An 18,506-nucleotide genomic window follows, 5' to 3' on the forward strand; every position below is an offset into this window, starting at 1 on the left:
ATTAAAAACAATTGCTTCTAGAGCAGCAGCTGACCGGTCCTGTGCCCATGAATTTTAATTATTTGTGATGAAGCTAGATCTCCTTCAGAGGTTCAAAATCATGCCTCTTTCACTTTCATTTTGGGAAAGTGGAACATCTACACCACAGCAGCAGTGATCACTGAGATCCTTGGCTACAAGATGAACAGTGTCATGGAGCAGACCTCTCCATGGAGAAGGAGATTGAAGGCCAATATCAAGGCAGCACTAAGAGAAGTTAGCCAACTATTAGAGCTGCAGAAAGGTGTGATTAAGAAAGGAATGTCTGAGAAGTACAGCAAGCTGCCCATACAGGAGGCCAGACATTCAAGACAAAGTCTGAATCATAAACAGTTGGACAGCACCAGTCACCAACATGATTCACGCCTACCTACTGAAGAAGCTAACGGCATTCATGAGCGCCTGGCAGTATAAGATGAGATAAGATAAACCTTTATTATTCCCACACGTGGGAAACTTGTGTCACAGCAGAAAGTGGACAGTGCAAAGTTACAGTAGCAAAAATTAAGAAAAACAATGGAACAAGATAATAAGAATAACATACTATATACAACAGAATAAAATACTACACTGTCAGAAAACAAAAATACACTTAGACTTACACTTATAAATGAACCAGCTGCTAATGGATGAGTTGCACCTGGAAATAATCCCCCAGAAGGGATCAGTCAGTATATTAGCAATACATCGAAGCTCCGGTCAGGTATCATAGCTGCTAACATGAACAGGCACATAGCTCAATACATGAGTGAAATGGCAGAAATACCAGTTACTAGCAGATAAAGCAGTCAATTAAGACTGTAAGATCAGACTGTGACCAGTCTGTACACCACCTGGACTGATTGCAAGAAATCCTACGACTCAATGTCTCACACATGGATCCTGATGAACAACACTAGAGGCCAACTTTAAGTTGCACAAGTTGCCAGCAAGTACCACTGACTACCAATGACTAGATCAATGGATATAGTCTGTAGAACAGAGTAATCAGTAAGCACTTCTTTTATATGGATGACATCAAGAGAAACCTAATGTTATTTCCTTTAACTAGTGAGGGACAGTAACATGCAGGACTTTTTTATGAACAACAAACTTTTTTCCAGGCTACATGAAGGTGTTTTGAATTAGTGATATGTCATTTTCTTTCCACCATACAAGTGATCTCCACTGTTTTCTTCTTCAATGCCATGTGCCAACAGTGTGGAGCAGTTATCTGATCTAGTTGTACAGAGGTCGGATTATCTTCTTAATACATTTACATCGTCGCTGCGCGTGACTGTGGAGACTGTGGATCATTTGAAAAAGAAACCCCCAAATCAGAAGTACTTGACTTCCTGGTATAACTGTCAAAGGCGAACATTAAAGGAGGGATTATATGGTTAAACTTAGTTACAGCACTTTGAGGATACTGTTTCATTTTCAGTGTCTCTGGTATATGTCAGAACGAGATCTAGCGTGTGATTAAAGTGGTGGGTGAGTTCTTTAATATTTGTGAGAGAAGTGAGTTGAGTCTAATAATGGATTAAATGAAAGAAATCAGACAGAAACTGGATATTGATGTGGATCGTAACTTGTCTTTTTCTTCCTTTTCTCCTTCAGAATGTAAACTTGGCAGCAGAGAAAGAGCCAAGCTGTGTTTTAGGGCCACACGTTGCAAACCCAGTGAAGGTACTTTTAGTGAAAAAACAAACCCCATCAGTTAGGCCATTTTCAGTGAGCATGAATTTCACAGTTCTGTCTGTTATTTCTAGCTACCTCTAAGGCTGTAGAGAAGTACACTTTTTCAGACCTGAGTATGGGAAATGAACAGGTGAGTAGAACATACACTTCACAATATACAATTTTCTGTTATGGTTGTATGTTCTCATGCTTTGTCATAGTTGTTTTTTGGGGATGTTTTTTGTTTGGTCCCAAAAGGTTGATTATTTTCATCTGGACGAAGCGTTTCCAGTGGGAGAAACGCTTCGTCAGTCATCCAAGTGACTTCTTCAGTCTCAGCTGACTGCAGGTTTCACCAACATTATAAACAGTACATTTGCACAATAACTGAAACCACTGAAAGAAGAATGTGCTCTGAGGTCAGTAGCTTGATCATTAATATGCAAATTGTCATGACCAACGATCAACAACCACTGATCAAAGCCTATTGAACAATGGCCATGAGCACCATTCACAGAGTTGGGGAACGGCTGCAATCACAGCATTGTAAGATGGTGAAAGATGTACCCTTAGGCCCCCTCTTCGATTCAGAGATGGTCTTTCCCTTTTCATGTAAATGGTCTCCTTGACTCTGCACTCACACCAGCATTCCTCCCTGTCCAGGATGTTACATCCTCATCATTGAAAGAGTGTCCACTGGCCTGTAGGTGTAAATAGACTGCAGAGTCCTGGCCTGATGAGGTAGCTCTCTGTGTTGTGCCATCCGCTTCGCCAGAGTTTGTTTGGTTTCCCTGATGTATAAATCATGGCAATCCTCCTGGCACTTCACAGCATATACTATATTACTCTGTGTTGGGGGACCCGATCCTTGGGGTGCACCAGTTTTTGGTGTAACATGTTTTGGGGTTAAAAGCCACAGGGGATGCTGTGTTTAGAGAAAATGTGTCTCAACTGTTCCGATATTTCTGACAGATAAGGGATCGCTAAAGGTTTTCACTTCGGCAGCAGTTGTCCTTCTCTCCTTGATCACCTGGAGCTTTCTTTAGGAGCCTTCCCAGCTTTGACAAATGTCCAGCTGGGATATTTACATTTACTCAGTAGGCTGGTTTCAGTTATTGTGCAGATTTACTGTTCATAAGGTTGGGGAGACCTGCAGTCGGCTGAGACTGAAGAAGTCACTTGGGTGACTGACGAAACGTTTCTCCCACTGAAAACTCGACGTCCAGATAAACAGAATCAACCTTTTGGGATTTCCTTATCTGGATGATTGAGCATGCATCAAGACATTTTTGCCTCGTGTTTGTTGTAAAACAAATTTAAAGCTAGAAGGAACCATCTAGAAATGTTTGCCTACTTCTATGTAAGCTTTTTAACAAACAGTAACTCTTTCTGAATTTTGTGGAATTGAAAATGTGTTGTCAAGAAAACAGTGATGTAGCAGCATTATTTAATTCAATATGCTGTCTAACAGTCATCTATTAATGTATCACTGAGTTAAGGAGGAACGTTGGCGAAGTTCAGTTGTGTCGATGTTTAAATTTCCTTTAACTGACTGGCCTGCATGGAGAGAGGGTCTAAGTGATAGAGAGTGAATGGTGCTGTCTTTGTCTAGATCATCAGTTCTACCACACCATGTGGGGATTTCTTCTTCCGCTGCCTGACGTTAGAAACTCAGGAAGCATACGGAGCATCATCCAGGATATCATCAGTCAGCAAGAGTCAAGGCTCTGTACCCACTGAGAACAGAAGTTCAGACCTGACAGATATTGCCAAGGAGTGCAGTGAGCTGGACCTCAACATAATTGTCATTTGGAAGGTAAGAGAGTTTAGTGATACATGGATGGATAGATGTGTAGCACTGTAGATATTTACAGATAGCGAGCACCAGAGTCTCGGTTTGCAAGAGCAGTTTATAACTGGAGATCCTAAAATCCAGACTACTGTAAATGTTTAAATGCTGGCTTTTTTATGGGATATAAAACACACAAAAATATATAGAGAGAATTTCTAATGCACATTAATCTATTCATCCAAATTGCAGCATAAAAATAAATAATGGAAGAAAACAAAAATACAGTTAAGTCCTCTGTGCGTAGCAGTGACAGAAATGATGGTGTGGTCTTACCACAGTTTAGAAATGTGTTCTTATCTCTTGAATATAAGTTGATCCAGCAGGAATAGTTATCTTAGGGGTGGCTCGCTATCACGGTTTCACAATCTCAGTTTTACAGGTTCACAGAGCAAAGTTGTCCACTCGGCTAAAACAAACAAAAATCAGGTCAAATCCTCATTCATAAGTAATCAGGATAGATTTTAACCATAAAGGCTGGAGTTGGACACAAGGTTTATAATATAAATGCATCTGTTCTCAACTTGCTTGGCAGTTTAATCTCTCTCCGTCACGCTGGTTTCTGCTATCCACACTACAGTCTCTTTCTCACACTTAGTGTTTTTTTCCTTCCACCAGTGAGTGGCGCTGTAGTTACAATGATTGATTGCCAGAAAATAAGATAAAAGAACAATACACCAAAAACAAAAATACAAGTCACCACCACCAATGAAATCATACATGCTCATACTCATTAAGGGATCATTCTTAAATGTGCAATATACATTAGATCATATTAACCCTGGATGGATATTTTGATGGACAATAACCATTTTGTGCATGTCTGTCTAACTAGGCTTATGTGGTTGAGGACAACAAACAGCTTATCCTGGAGGGCCAACTCCATGTTGCACTGCAGACCATCGGAAAAGAAGCCACTTCTTTGACTGCTAAGGAGGTACCGCAAGCTCTTTGTTTTTAGTCTATTTTTCTAAAATAAAACCAGCATAAGAAACCTAAACTTAATCCCACTTTTGATTATTCTTAGAAATAATGCAGAACTTTAAGCCCAAAAGCTAATATAATGTTTTATTTCAGGAGGGTTTTAAATATTTTATATAATGCTGGTATGATTACTTTTATTTGTTAGAGCAAGTCTTCTTTAATAGTGTATGTGTGTTCATCTTCAGGAAGCTCAGGAGATGGTGCTCCTCAAGTTTAAATCAGACCTGCCTCCTCCAGTCATTCTTCCCTCTGCAGAGTTTTGTCAGCTCATCAAAACCAATCTACACTACCCTGAAACCTGCACACACCCATTTGTGCAGGAAAGGTGAGGCACCTGGCGTGTTGTTTTTCCTAACACAATGTTTGGTCCAAGTGATTACAAAAGGTTATTAAACAGGTGCATCTCTCTGAAATGTTCTATCAGATTTAGAAACGTATTCTTCAGATAAGAGATGGGACAGACTACGAGCAAAGGTTAATGTATAGCTCTCGCTTTAAAAAAAGCTTTCACACTAGGAAAGCCCCCTGGGATCCATAGAGTTAAGTTAAACTCAAGAAGTTACTCCAGGCTGAACTAAATTATCTCATCAATTCTGTTTGGCACTGTGTTGGAAATGAATTCTTTTGAAGGTCTGCATAAGACCCTTAGGCACATAGACCAACACAGATTTCCTTTTTGCAAGTCTTTATTGTAACCATAACCATTAAGAACCACCAAATGAGGAAAAACATTCAAATTTTATGTGATCTCCTTATTTTCTCAAGTTTAGGATTATTTTGTCATCTTTACTGCTGGAAAATAAAAAGAAGACTGTGCAAAGTAATTAGTAAAGCAAAAGGCTGCTAGCTGGTTAGAGAGTGAGGTAGAAAGAAGAGAGAGGACAAATAACAATATAGGAGAAAGACGATTTAAAGGTTAATGGTATGCAGTGATGGTTACACAATTAAACATATGGAGAGTCAAAAGAGGTCAGTGTACATATTCAGTGGAAGCTCCTTAAACAGCCTTTGTCTATAGCAACATAAGAGAAGGTTCAGGGTGTTTTGATATAGCTATAAGCACATAAAGCATTATCACAAAGGAGCATTAAGCCTTACCTATAGTAGAGCTTGGATTTTATTCTGTCTCACATATCCAAACTCAGGATCAAATATATGATACTATGGGTTTTTATGATATGATGGTGGCCGATTATTTGGGACTGTTTGGCTTTGTTTGGATTTTTAAAAATAAAGTGATAAGTGAAGCTCTTTAGAAATAATGTCTTGCAGTTTTAAAAAATTAGTTGTGCGGCTTATAATAACCACATGCACAGAGCAGTTTTTCAGTGCCATCCTAAGACAGGATAATAAGATGTTACCATGTTTGGCAGTATTTAGCATTATTACATTTATCCATCCCATCCTCTGTTTGTAGACCTTTATTGTTTGTTTAGAATTTTTCCTATTCGCAAATATTTTTTTTGTTAATAAAAAGCTGCGTTTCTCTTTGTGCCTAGTCTCTGTTTGGTGCCAGTTACTCTGACTCTGTCCAACTGCTCCTTGGCTCAGGTAGATGTCATCATTGACTTAAGACACAAAAGCAGCAGGTAGGTTTCTTAAAACAACATGTGTTCCTTCCTCACATGATTACTTTGTAAGGAAAATGGAGACAAAACTGTTGTGGACAGTGGATTTCACTTAAATAAGACTGACGTTGCTCTTTTTCAGTATAAAATTCAGCTGATACATACAGTGGCTTGAGAAAGTATTTATTTTTCATATTACCTCAAGATATATTTTTTTATAATTAAAATTTAGCTCAAGTTTAGATTGAACTCGGAATGACCATGGGGGAAAATGGTAGAAAATCTGAGCCACAGAAGTATTCAAACCCTTTGTTGTAGCTCCTAATTATCCTGTGATGCATCCTGGTTGAGTATCCACTAGTAGACAACTGAAAGAAGTCAACTCTCTATAGAGCATCTCAATTAAATTGCAGTGATACACACATTAGGACCAGGATGTAAAGCTTATAGTGTTCCCAACAGTACACGGGCCTCAATAACTGAAAAAGTAGACCATCAAGACTCCATTGAACTGTGTGAACAAATTGAGTCAAAGAGCAAGCATTTCTTTGGTTAGTTGATCCAACAGTAACCACAGATACTTGAGGCAGAATGTGAAGATGGTTTCTAACATGAGGTCAAAATAACACATTTTTCTAATATCAGGTGATAAGTTGTGACCTCTTAAATGTAGCATTCTTTTCCAAAAGTACTTGTTTTTTAATATAACACTTCTATTTGTCTCTTCCAGCCCAGAGTCCCTGGAGGTCCACAGCTCATTTGCTTGGGTGGGTCAGTCCCAGTACAAGCTGCAGCTAAAGCCCAAGGAGGTATTGTGTCTAACACTGCAAGCCTGTTTCCTTCAGGCGGGAGTCTACAATCTCAACACTCCCAGAGTGTTTGCCAAGCCATCTGAGCAGAGCATCATGTGTGAGACAAGTCAGCAGACGGCTACTCCTGCTCTTATAGTCATCAGCAATGCCTGAAACGAGCCCGATGGTCTTCAGGCACCTCTAGACCGTGCTGTGTGTTTTAACTCCATTCAAGGACCATTGACATAAATTCCTGGATAGACTGAGCATTTGTTCCGTCAGTTTTTGCAATACTGTAAGAAGAGCTGTTTACATCCTGAATTGTACATCTTTTTATTCAGTCTGCAGTCCTTTCAAAGGCAAAATGGGCACTGACGACTGAACCGCATTTGCTGCCCATTCTCTAACAGTCTACAATTTCATTATGCACACGTTGTATTTTGTTTCTGGACCAGTGAGTCAAACTGTGTTTAACCTCAACATATTGTCATTTAGCTCTTGTATGCACTTGAATTGAAATCTTTTCTGGAAATTATGTAATTTATTTATATATAACAAATTGGTTGTAAATAGAAAATAAAAGTCTAATGATACTGTAAAGGAATGTCAAGGTCATGGCATCTTTTTTTTTTTTCCTGGTAATTTTGGACTGCAGCCTCTGCATTATAGAATCAAATATTCACATGTGGTGGTTATTTGCGTAATTTAGCGAAGAAAGTTTGTAGCACATAATCTGGAGTACACTGAAACAAGACTTCCATGGCAGCTTACAAGACAAAGAGTACAATGAAAAAGCACTTTATTAATCCTCATTAGTAACTTATCACACCTAAAGGTCTCTTGTCTGTGTTACAGCAAATTACTTAGTTATCACAGTTTCATTTGCAGTAAAGTCTTGATTCAAGACAGTAGTTGTCAGAAAATGATTAGAAGTGAAAGTTTAGAGAAACTGACTCGCTATGGTAACCTGGTTTATAACAGGTTTACCACCTTAATTACGAATGACATGGATAATAACAGTTAGTGTTACAGTTGCTTTTTCAATTAATTTCTGTCTTCCCTTTTCTTAATTAATATTCATACGTGAGTTGGTGTTAATGAGACGTGTAAATCCCTGCTTTGAAGAAACTGGCCAGATTATTTTCACAATGAAAGTCAAACAACCATAAGTTCTCTTTAAAGCTGTACATAAATGTGCTTCTTTGGGTCACTCCAGCGAGTATCAGTCTCCTTGTTGGTTCACGAGTGGTTCATACTGTGACGATCGTCTGTAGAGAACATAGTGCTGAGTGATGAAAAGGATGTCAAACACGATGGAGAACAGACCCAGACCGAACTTTGTAGGATCACCAAACACCAGCTTCCACTCATCTGAGGATCAAAATTAATACAGAGATACCGTCAAAATGCTCCAGTGCTCACATCAACAGTACAGGTGGTAAAGTAGATGCACCTATTTTATCCATTTAAAAATCCTAATTCTTCTCAAGTTATCACTTCTCCATGCCGCCCACAGGGCGAGGTGACAACAATACCCATCAGCTTCTTATAGCTGAGGGGTAAAATAAGCACAGTAAACACACTTTTACTTTTCATGTCAACATTTCCTTTCTTTCCGTCGCTTCAGAAATCCTGCTTATTTCATTAAATATTTTTGTATGTACAGTAAGCAAACTACTGTAATTACCATTGTTATAAGACTGCAGAATCATCTGGAGAATGCTGAAGAATCCACCAGTGAAGTCCAGTAACACATTGCCAATGCTCCATCCTTCAGTACTCTGTCTTTTGTAGTTCATGTATGCCTGGAAACACAGGAAAGCCATCAACTGTATTCACTGCTGATAAAAATAAATATGGCATAGAACATTTGAGACTTGTACACTGCTCAAAAATCATCAGGTCATATCAGGTGAAGAGAGGAGGTGCCCCTCTAGTGCGCCTATTGTTAATTTCATTAACATTAAGCAGCTAAAACTCTTTAATAACCCCCTGCTAATTAACTGACCAAGATCAATATCCCAACTTAATGACACACTCTAATTAAAAAGTGTTTTGTTTAGCAGTGTATTAATCAGGTTAGATGTGAACATTGTATTTCTAAAACATGTTTACTGTAATAAATCTCTAACATGTGGCACTGTTACTGTAAAGGAAATGTAGACAGATGCACCACTGGTGGGCAGTGAAGGTGGGCATCAAAACACATTAAATCGATGGAACATCCAACAACGCAAGATTTTTTTTAATATGGTTTCAGTCTAGTATTCATTATTTAATGTGCAAGTCCAGTTTGTGTTTGAGTCTTACCTGTGGGACATATTTGATAAGAGTCACTGCTAGCTTAATGTAAGAGAAATAGTAAAGGTAGTCCAGCCAGGTGATTGTTTTGGCTACAGCAACAAATAAGCTGATCAAAGCAAACATCCAGCCAATCAGCAATAACACCAAGGCCGTCCGAGAGACTCTCTGTCCACCCCTCTGTAAGAAAAATGGCACATTATACACCCGTCCTGAGTCTGAGACATCCTGCCAAACAAACTGACTCTGTGATAAAAGTGATTTTGAGAGTCATGTCGTATTCAGTCTTAACAATAAAGTCATTACATTAAATTATTCTGCTCCTCTGCTTTAAGTGTCTTAAAGCAGAAAGTCTGTAAGTATATGAAATGACATACACATACCTCATACACAGTAGCCTGGCTGAAGTAGACCAAACACAGCAGGACAGCATGGAGACTGAAGAAAACATCATTAGCAGTCACAGGGTTGATTCCATTAGGGTTCCTCTTCAGAAACTCCTCCTACAGGAGGAGCACACAGTAGCTTAACAAAAAGTATTATGTATGTATTATGCAAAACCTAATGTTATTCTATACAAAGGCAACAGCCACTAGGTGGATCGTCCAGTGTAGTCATGAAAAACATCAACTGATCATCAAGAAATGCCACAAATGGATGGAATGTCTTCAAATTCACAGACAGTTGAGTGAAAAGATCGTAGAGTTGTACTCAAGGAGACAGTATGTTAAATACAGTTATAAATCTAATTAAGCATTTAACTTTCAAAGGTTTCTCTAGACTCACTGGTACTGGCTGGTATCCTATTCTTCATGTGTATAAACAATGGAGTGTCCATTCAGTGGCTGGAGTTACCTTTATAGACGGTATCCAGAACAGTCCTATATTGAAGACGCTGTAAGCAATGAAACCCGTCAGGTTGAGAGCCAGGAAGTCAAAGTTGAGACCTACAACACTGAAGACAAACATGTTAGTTTTAATTTTGAGTAACTTTATTTTTAAAACATTCTACAAATTTCACACCACATTAAACCCAACACACAAGAGAGACTGAAGAGAAAAAGTCAGGGAAATCAATGTCATTCATTTTCTAGATTCTCCCTCCCCTCCGCCCTGTGTCAGATCTTTTCTTGATCTTGCCTGGTGTTGTAGGCCTTTGCCTCTACTGATATTGTGCCTAGACCTTGACCTTGTGCTGCCATGATTAGTGCCTCTGTGCTGTCTTTCAGTCCAGCTTTGTCCAGCCGCTGGTAGGATTTTTAGATTTTTAGACTTCTTCTGCCTGCCAACAGTACATGCTGTGCAGTGCCCTGTCCTTCCACGATGATTCCTCTTCTTAGTTCCTCTTCTTGCTCGGGTCCTTTTTCAGGTTTCTGCTGCCCGAGGTATCTAATAAGCACACGATCACTTGTGGCTGATGCACTCATGGCCCTTTGCTGTTTTATCCTGAATAGCAGTTCTGACACTCACTAGTCCTCTTTCCTTCCTTCTGCTTGGCGTACAGTCTCAGGGTGCTGGACTTGGGGTGAAACCCTTCATGCATGGTAAAAAGCTTTCCTGTCTTGAAGTCAGTGACTTCTATTTTTTCCTTTGACCAGCTCTGACAACTAGGTTGGGCGTAGGTGTCGATTGCCTGGCTCTTGTTCTTTCCATTCAGTTTACTCCTCTGGCCGTGACTTATTCTCTGCAGGTAGTTGCAGCTTTTCTATAGTGGACTCTTCCTGGTTCTCATTTGCCTTCCAAGGTACTTACAGCTATCCTCAATTTCTGCAATGTTGTCTTCTAGTAGTACAATCCACTCATACCTGACTACCTTCACTCTTTTTGGGCTTGAATTGAGCTCGATATCTATGTAAAGAAGCTAACATAGATATGTATCCGTAGCCAGTCTTGTTAGGTATAAATCGTGTCAAGGCCTGGTTCTGTCTAACTTTTCAAATTTGAAACCCTTTCTTGGGTGTCTGCCACTGCAATGATTACTGGATCATGTTCAGGGAGGTTGCTGTGGTCCAGTAACTGCTTGTCTCCTTAAATCTCTATGCTCTTGAAACTGTACTTGGAGACACAACAAACCTTCTGACAAAGGCACTGATTTATGTACTGATGTACCGCCTTATGCTACCAGTAATGATTTACTTTAGCCGAATGCAAAACTATTAAAAACAAAAAGATGAAGGGGAAAAAAAAAAAAAATCACACGTAAAACCATTTAGATAGATGTCAGTCTAACTACAAAATAATAACAATAATAAGAAGGAAATACATAGGGACAGATAAAAGATGTTTGAAAACTACCTTTTTCTCCTCCAGTTTTCGAAGGCTTGTGGATAAAAAGACACTGACCAGGCCAGAAAGTAAATCCAACCAATGACTTCACTAATTATGGACAGGACATTGCTATGGACAACTATGAAGCGGATCCTGACAGGCACACTGGAAAAAAAGATATAGCTTATGTACACAAAGAAACTGGACAGTTAATCAGTTAAAAAATAAAATGGCAGCAGACATCAGCCGGCCTCTGGTGGATCCCTCCATCCATACAATACAATACAACTTTATTTGTATAGCACCAGCAGTACACCAAAGTGCTTTACAATAAAAACAGGAAAATTCCATCTCATCGTGAGCATCATTAGCTCTGAGTAGTGCAGAATTAACAACTTTCTATCTTTTCAACCATTAGCTTATAACCATTTTGAGATCCAGACGTTTTGCGTGACAAAAGGGGACAAAGAAAACACATTTCAGTGTGTTTGTGCTCTGCTGCTTCAACCAATGTCTTGTAATAGCTTGTACAGTCTGGAGAGAATTAAAAACTTAACAGGAGAATCACTGGCACCAAGACTCAGTTTATAAGATTTGGACACCAAATTTGAAGAAGAAAGTGGTCACTTTAAGATATTCAATTATTGCATTCAGTGAAGGAAATTATTTTCTTTGCGCTGGACTGACACCCACCTGTTGAGCTCTGTGCTGTTGGTAACCAGATATGTGGTCACCTGACCAACATCATGGGCTGTCACATTAAAACTGACAGCGGTAGCTTGTACTGGCATCATGACCTAAACAAAAAACTCACATAGATTTTGGTCTCTGCCTACTGTCACAAATACATTTTGATAAAAAATAATAATTTAGTTTCACCAAACTTAGATAACGCAGGTCTGATTTTGTCTTATAAATTCAAAAAACAGCAGCAAAAGAGGAACTGGCCTATGATAATAGTTATGGACTCCATCAACCTCTGAGAGGCTCTTTTTATACCCAATCATTCTTTAACCTTTCTGTAATCAGAGGTGTTGTTATGTTCATATTATGATATTACAAAGTTATTAAAAAAACAAACATCCAACCTGACTTCCTCAAAAGTATCCTAGCTTGAAATGTTTTGTTAAGCCCATGTTTTGTTGCCTCATATGCAGCATCATTTTTTCATGTTTGGTTTCTTACCTCCTCAGGCACTGTGATTATAGACGAGTAGTTTATCTTGGAGCTGTGTGTTACATTTAGGTGAATCACAGCTGACTGGTTGAGAGGGGAACTGCACAAAGACACGAAACACCAAAGGGAACAATACAAATGTTAACGCTTGCAATAACAAAGTCTATAGTAAATGCCAGTAGTAACACATCTTACTTCATATGGGTATAATATCGCTTCTCTTTGGTTCTATCTGCTATGTAATGTAGTTAACAATGGATTTAGAAAAGAAAAAACAGAAAGGTTGCTGATGACTGTGAGATGAAGTTCTGTATCCTTTAAAACTATGATGTAGCTATAAAAGTCTTGCAAATAATTCAATGTGTAGTACAAATGATAACTACAATTATTTCAATTAACCCAGAATCCAAAAAGGTTTTCCAGAATATAACTGTAAATGTATTACATGCTGAAAACATTGGTACTGTATACAGAATCGTTTTATTGCAATTTTAACAGGCTTTCTATTATTAAACACAGAAAGTACACTTATATATATCTACACTGGTAATATGGCTTATCTAAAATACTATTACCTGGAAGTAATAACGACGGCATTTTTAGAGTATTCCTCAAGTGTAACAGCCTGAGGAGCAAACAAACTCAATCTGGATTCTGAAGTACAAGCAGAGTGTTGGAGGGCAACGTTAGTGTTAATTTCACATTTTATGTATTTTTCTGCAGTGAAACGGATTCATTTAATCATAACAGTTCATCACCAGACATGTTGGTCAACATCCAGAACACCAGCAGCTGAGCAGGTAGGCATCTCTTTCCCAAACCTTGGCCTGTCATCTCTGTAAAATTATGAAAACCTAAAGAAAAGAAAGCAGCCAGAAGTCATTGGAAATCAGAGCTATCCAATGCAATCATAATTATAGTGTAAGATAAGAGGATTAAACAGATACGTCAGGTAAAAATTAGGGGTGGGCTTTATACTGCATGTACGTGATCTATCGCAATTTTTTCCGTGTTTGATGAATAAATAAACCAGCTTAATTTCAGTTGTTTTATTTTGTCTCATGAATTCTTGTTTGATGTCCTTTTTGTTGCCGTGATCTTTTGTTTGTTAAAGGTCTAGTGTTGACCACAGAAAGAGACTTAATGTGACAGTATTGTCATTTGTGGAAAAACCTCTGTGTGCAACTGATGGTTAACAAATGGTTAAAATAAAACATTTCAATTCATTCAGACTTGTTGTATTCAAAGTTGAAAAAAATGGCCGATTTGAATGAGTATACCAGGACAATTTTAGGCACTATAGGGTTGAAAATAAATATTTTTTTGGAGGCTTTTTAAACATATCATGATATATATTGTGTATCGCGATATATCCTCATATCGCCCAGCCCTAGTAAAAACTATTACTGAAAACACAATGTAGGCTGTAGATCATTTAATGTCTGTTATTCAAAGCCAAACACAGGTGAAAGTACAAAGGTCCTGTTTTTGTTTCATGTTTTAATAAGATTAATCAGATAAATATCTGTTTCCCGGGTTACCTGGATTTCATGTTAACTAGTTAGATTTGTTTACATATTTCACTCTCCGTGTTCCAGATGTTGCATCTGCAGATTTGTCAATTTCTGTGAGCAGGCTATATCATAGTTTATTTGACCTCACAAAATAAAAGAAGACTGCAATTCCCAGGTCATGAAAATGCATATAGGTGTCAATATTATCTTCAGAGAACAATCCAAATTAAGCTAACTGCAAATGATTATAATACAGCTGCATTAACTCATTATATTGTATAAAATAAATAAATGTGCCTCATCATTCATCACACCTTTCATCACATCAGCTGGGCTGTTTGTTTGTGTTTATCCTCAGAGTGACTGATTTGATTTAAAATCGATAGTCATGATTTAAAAAGAAAACACTGAGTAGCGGATCACTCATGATGGAAACCAAAGTTTATCAATGAATCAGTTTGGAATAATTTATTTCCAGTTGGCAGGTAAGTAAATGATGTGTATTTCAGCATGAAACATGGCATAGAAAGTTTAGAAATGGAGCTGTAGTGCCTACCACTGATTTCATTGCTTCACCGACAAAAGTGATAACCAGCAGGTCATCCTAAATGCATGTCCATGTCAATATATTCTACGTTTAACATTACAAAACAGTGTTTCGTTAAATATACTGTATTAAATTAAACTTGTTGAGCTGATTCATACCAGTATAGCTTAGTAAAATAATTCACAGTTGTCTTCCTTGATATGCTGCCAACCTGCTTGAAAATTCTTCTCTTTTGGATATATGGTGTTACCCTCAGCCTTAAGGCTGCATGATTTGGTATACCTGCCCTTGATAAGTGGTGATAGTCACAGTCCACAGTCAAAAACTTTGCCTCTGTCCTAAAACTATTCACTTCGTCTTCATATGGAGTGTTTGAGGTGAGCCCCACGTAGCTCTGCTTCTCAATAGTTGGATTTTACTGATGTGCAGCAGAAATAAACTGAACTGACGGAACCTCCCCCACATTTCAGAAAATCTAGGGGATGTACCACAAGGAAGTTTAATACAACTATCACTGTTAGTATAGAGGGTTTTTTTTTTTTTAGTATAGCGCACCAAAGCCAAGTTTATATAGATCAGACAAGACAAACGCATCTTCCAAGGAATCAAATGCATCAAATGAAGTCTAATAAAATAACAAAGTTGTCTGAGATAAAGCGATGTCTTCATCTTACCTATTTGGTCTGAAAGAACACGTACACACAAATAATAAAGCAATAGGCTTGCGTTAAGTAATGAACGAATAAATCTTTACCCGAACATATAAAAACTACTCGACAAAACACGTCCTCAGCTGTACTTCCCTAACAGATCACGGGATATCTTCTTCGTCCTATAACAGACGCTTCTATGTGTACTACTGCCCTCCGCAGGGTAACTCAGCTATAAAGATGCGTACAGATGAAATGGTGCTGCTGCTACATATGTAAAAGTGGATTGAATTGTTTAATGACGTTCAGGAACAAGATGTATTTTATTTTATTCAATCCCCACTGCAGCCAAGTCAACATACATTGTCAGATCGGCATGTATGCAGCACACTGACTGCACACATACGCTGCAACACCAGCAGTAACCCTAACCGTATGTCCTTACGTTAAATAAACATCATTCATTTACTGTTTGTCGTCTGTATTCTGAATTGAAAGCTCCACACAAGACAGAATTATTCTAGAGTGCGAATTATTAAATGCGTACATTTAATAATTATTAATTAAATATATGCTAATCTGATTGGTACGCTAAGATGACTGAACACCTCGGCGATTTAAGGAGCCAACCCACCACCACCAGGTTTGACTTTAATGTCATTTTAGTTACGTCAATAACTATAAAATACTCATTTGGGAAGCATGAGTAACATCGTACCAAATCGTAACAGAAAACGAAAATCAGAATCCCCTCGCCCCGGAACGTTTTTGGGCCATATACTGTTTCACTGGGACCTTTATTATATCAACTCCTGTGTCCGACCTTCTATTGAAGAGTTTCCTGTCACAGTTTAGCAACCTTTCCAATGCTCGACATGTTTATAACCAAACTTTGTGCTTCACGTGGTTCGTTATCAAGGTTAGACTGCTGTATTCATGTTTACAAATATATTTATTTCTTTTGTTGGTTTTGTTTTTTAAACATTAAACTCTCTTAGTTCAGACGAAGAGTCATTTTCAAATTCCGTTCAATCAAGGAGGCTAATGTTAACGTTATACTTGGAAAAGAGAAAAGTGTTGCTTAGATTGGATTTGTCTGTGGCATGCTTTTTATGTGTCTGTACTGATTTTCTTTCGTCTTTCAGTATAGGCAGCTGTGTTTGGCCTTTGTTCACCCGTTCACATCGGCACGGCCAGGCTAAGCTGCTCCACACTCAGATTCCTCAGCTTAACTCTAACAGAGCGTCAGTTGCATGCTGTGGTCGGCAGAGATACGAGAGGATGTATCCTGTGATGTTAGTCCGTCCTGATGGGTCAACAGTCAGCATCAGATACAAAGAACCCAGACGCATCATAATGGTTAGTTTACCATATCTAAAAGCCAGTAATCCCCTGGCTTGCTGTTTGTCATGAGTCTTATAGATGTGCAGTCTCAAAGCAAAAAAGAAGAGATCATGTAAATTACATCATCACTGTTATTTTCTAAGACCTGTCATTTTTCAGTTAGATGACTTAATGAGCATATATGAATTAGAGGTGGGAATCACCATACATCCCACGATACGATATTATCACAATACTTAACGCACGATACGATATTATCGCAATTTTTAAAAATATTTTGCGATATTCAGATTCTGTACATAAAGGTAAACTTTATCAATATTCATTTTCTCTAATAACAAAGTCTCACACTCAGTCTTTCTCTCGTTTCAGTCAGTTTTATTGTTGACAAACTGAACGGTTTTTATTACAGTCTAGTCCAACTTAACTGAATGCAACCATCTGGTACAATTATAGCTATTCTGAACTATGCAATTTATGAAAACTATGCAGCCCATTCAGCAACTGAAGAATTTAAAAGTAAATTAAAACAAAATATAATTTTACATTAAATAAAAAAGTTTTAAACTTAATTAAAATAAAACATGTCTTAAATTAAAATAAGTAAACTGTCATGTTTATTGCTGCCATAAAAAAAGTTAAACACATTTGGACAGTGAAGGAATGTCAGGATTCTTGCTCAGAAAAAGGATCAACATGCTCTGAAGTCAGAGCATGTTCCAGTCCACAAAAACTTTTTTGTAACAAAATATCGATTTCTGCTGTCCCTGTATCGATACATTATTAGCAAACAAAATATCGCGATACTACACAGTATCGATTTTTCCCCCACCCCTAATATGAATAATGTATGTATTTGTCTAAAAGAAATTTACAGTTAGTTTTTCCAACATTCTACTGTATACAACCCAAACCCAGCCCTCCACATGCTAATAAGAGGAAAGCAGACTCAATAGATAATTAAAAAAAAATAACAAATTGCTCAGGTCCTGTAGCAGAAGCCAGTGAGCATGTCACTTAATATTTTGCTTATGTGAGCTGATGTGTTGTTTTTAATTTTATTTTATTCATCTGTTTTGAAAGATGCCGGTAAATCTGTCTACTCTGTCAGAAGAGGAACGTCGAGTACGGCTGAAGAAAAGAGAAGTGAAGAAGCCTCAAAAACAAACAGGAGTCCAGTATGAAGATGATTTCAAAGTGGACAAATATAGCCACTTGTGGAAGAAGAAATAAGAGTTTTATATGCAAATGCAAAGCATACTCTTACAGTATCCATAAAAAATAAGTTATGTGTCTGTGTTTTGTTTTTTGTTTATTCTTAAGTGATACTGCAAAATGTCAGGGATCACCAACTGAATTGCGATTGAGTTGTACTTGGGTAATGTCCACACCAGTTCAGTTTTTAATCCCCCTTGAAACAGAGACTTCTGGAAATACTGCTGAACTTGACAGTATTTTAGTCTGTAAGGCAGAAACAGACATTTCAAAAAAGCAGACACTGATTGGCTTCTTGGATCTTAGTGAGTCCTTTCATGATTTGGCATACCCATCACATAAAAGAAAATGGCCTTGACTATGGCTACTGATGAATTTTATATATTAGTTGCTGAGCATGCTAGGGGCATTTTTGCAGTGAAAGGTAGAATTTTGTTATGCTACTACTGCATGAAAGAAGCATAGAAGGTATGTGTCCGTGTATGTTTTCAGTCATGTTGCTATGAACAGTAAAAAAATATATCTTGTTGTTTTATGTTGCTGTTTCCTTGTTTATTTTCAATAAAGTAAATTGAAAAGTTATGTAGACTCGTACCTTTTG

At 37.9% G+C, this 18,506-nt stretch overlaps 3 protein-coding genes across 5 annotated transcripts in view; 2 read left to right on the forward strand and 1 right to left on the reverse strand.

The window, feature by feature from the left end:
* trappc8 (trafficking protein particle complex subunit 8) overlaps nt 1–7,529 on the forward strand; it is a 30,257-nt gene extending 22,728 nt beyond the window's left edge. For both annotated transcript variants that reach the window (XM_080887666.1, XM_080887667.1), the window contains 7 exons: nt 1,639–1,707; nt 1,791–1,849; nt 3,311–3,514; nt 4,383–4,484; nt 4,717–4,856; nt 6,031–6,120; nt 6,830–7,529. In XM_080887666.1, coding sequence (XP_080743792.1) covers nt 1,639–1,707; nt 1,791–1,849; nt 3,311–3,514; nt 4,383–4,484; nt 4,717–4,856; nt 6,031–6,120; nt 6,830–7,064 — 899 coding nt within the window. In that variant the 3' untranslated portion in view covers nt 7,065–7,529. The remainder of the gene's footprint in view (nt 1–1,638; nt 1,708–1,790; nt 1,850–3,310; nt 3,515–4,382; nt 4,485–4,716; nt 4,857–6,030; nt 6,121–6,829) is intronic.
* Nucleotides 7,530–7,672: 143 nt separating this feature from the next.
* Nucleotides 7,673–15,554, reverse strand: ctns (cystinosin, lysosomal cystine transporter). 2 transcript variants are annotated; one of them, XM_080887670.1, is made up of 11 exons: nt 15,451–15,554; nt 13,394–13,489; nt 13,211–13,289; nt 12,645–12,735; nt 12,153–12,256; nt 11,487–11,624; nt 10,047–10,146; nt 9,575–9,694; nt 9,201–9,371; nt 8,578–8,695; nt 7,673–8,261 (listed from the first exon to the last, which is right to left on the reverse strand). In XM_080887670.1, exons 2-11 carry the CDS (start codon nt 13,467–13,469, stop codon nt 8,113–8,115), a joined length of 1,146 nt encoding a protein of 381 aa, XP_080743796.1. In that variant the 5' UTR covers nt 13,470–13,489; nt 15,451–15,554; the 3' UTR covers nt 7,673–8,112. The 2 variants fall into 2 exon arrangements, with proteins under 2 accessions (XP_080743796.1, XP_080743795.1); XM_080887669.1 differs by having other exon boundaries at nt 15,371–15,516.
* Nucleotides 15,555–16,122: 568 nt separating this feature from the next.
* On the forward strand, nt 16,123–18,487 carry mrpl55 (mitochondrial ribosomal protein L55). The gene is made up of 3 exons (XM_080887283.1): nt 16,123–16,265; nt 16,492–16,705; nt 17,774–18,487. Exons 1-3 carry the CDS (start codon nt 16,213–16,215, stop codon nt 17,921–17,923), a joined length of 417 nt encoding a protein of 138 aa, XP_080743409.1. The 5' UTR covers nt 16,123–16,212; the 3' UTR covers nt 17,924–18,487.
* The last annotated feature ends 19 nt before the right edge of the window (nt 18,488–18,506 follow it).

The sequence above is a fragment of the Rhamphochromis sp. 'chilingali' genome (assembly GCF_963969265.1).
Source record: "Rhamphochromis sp. 'chilingali' genome assembly, chromosome: 7".
NCBI classification, from domain to species: Eukaryota; Metazoa; Chordata; class Actinopteri; order Cichliformes; family Cichlidae; genus Rhamphochromis; species Rhamphochromis sp. 'chilingali'.

Bases quoted from the DNA above. Each gene is read 5' to 3' on its own strand.
- ctns (XM_080887670.1), bottom strand. From the start codon at position 13,469: ATGACAGGCCAAGGTTTGGGAAAGAGATGCCTACCTGCTCAGCTGCTG. The intron at 13,290-13,393 runs GTGATGAACTGT...CTTGTACTTCAG, and splicing joins GATGTTGACCAACATGTCTG to AATCCAGATTGAGTTTGTTT. The intron at 11,625-12,152 runs GTGGGTGTCAGT...CTTTTTTTCCAG, and splicing joins AACAGCACAGAGCTCAACAG to TGTGCCTGTCAGGATCCGCT.
- mrpl55 (XM_080887283.1), top strand. From the start codon at position 16,213: ATGCTCGACATGTTTATAACCAAACTTTGTGCTTCACGTGGTTCGTTA. The intron at 16,266-16,491 runs GTTAGACTGCTG...TTCGTCTTTCAG, and splicing joins TCACGTGGTTCGTTATCAAG to TATAGGCAGCTGTGTTTGGC. The intron at 16,706-17,773 runs GTTAGTTTACCA...CTGTTTTGAAAG, and splicing joins AACCCAGACGCATCATAATG to ATGCCGGTAAATCTGTCTAC.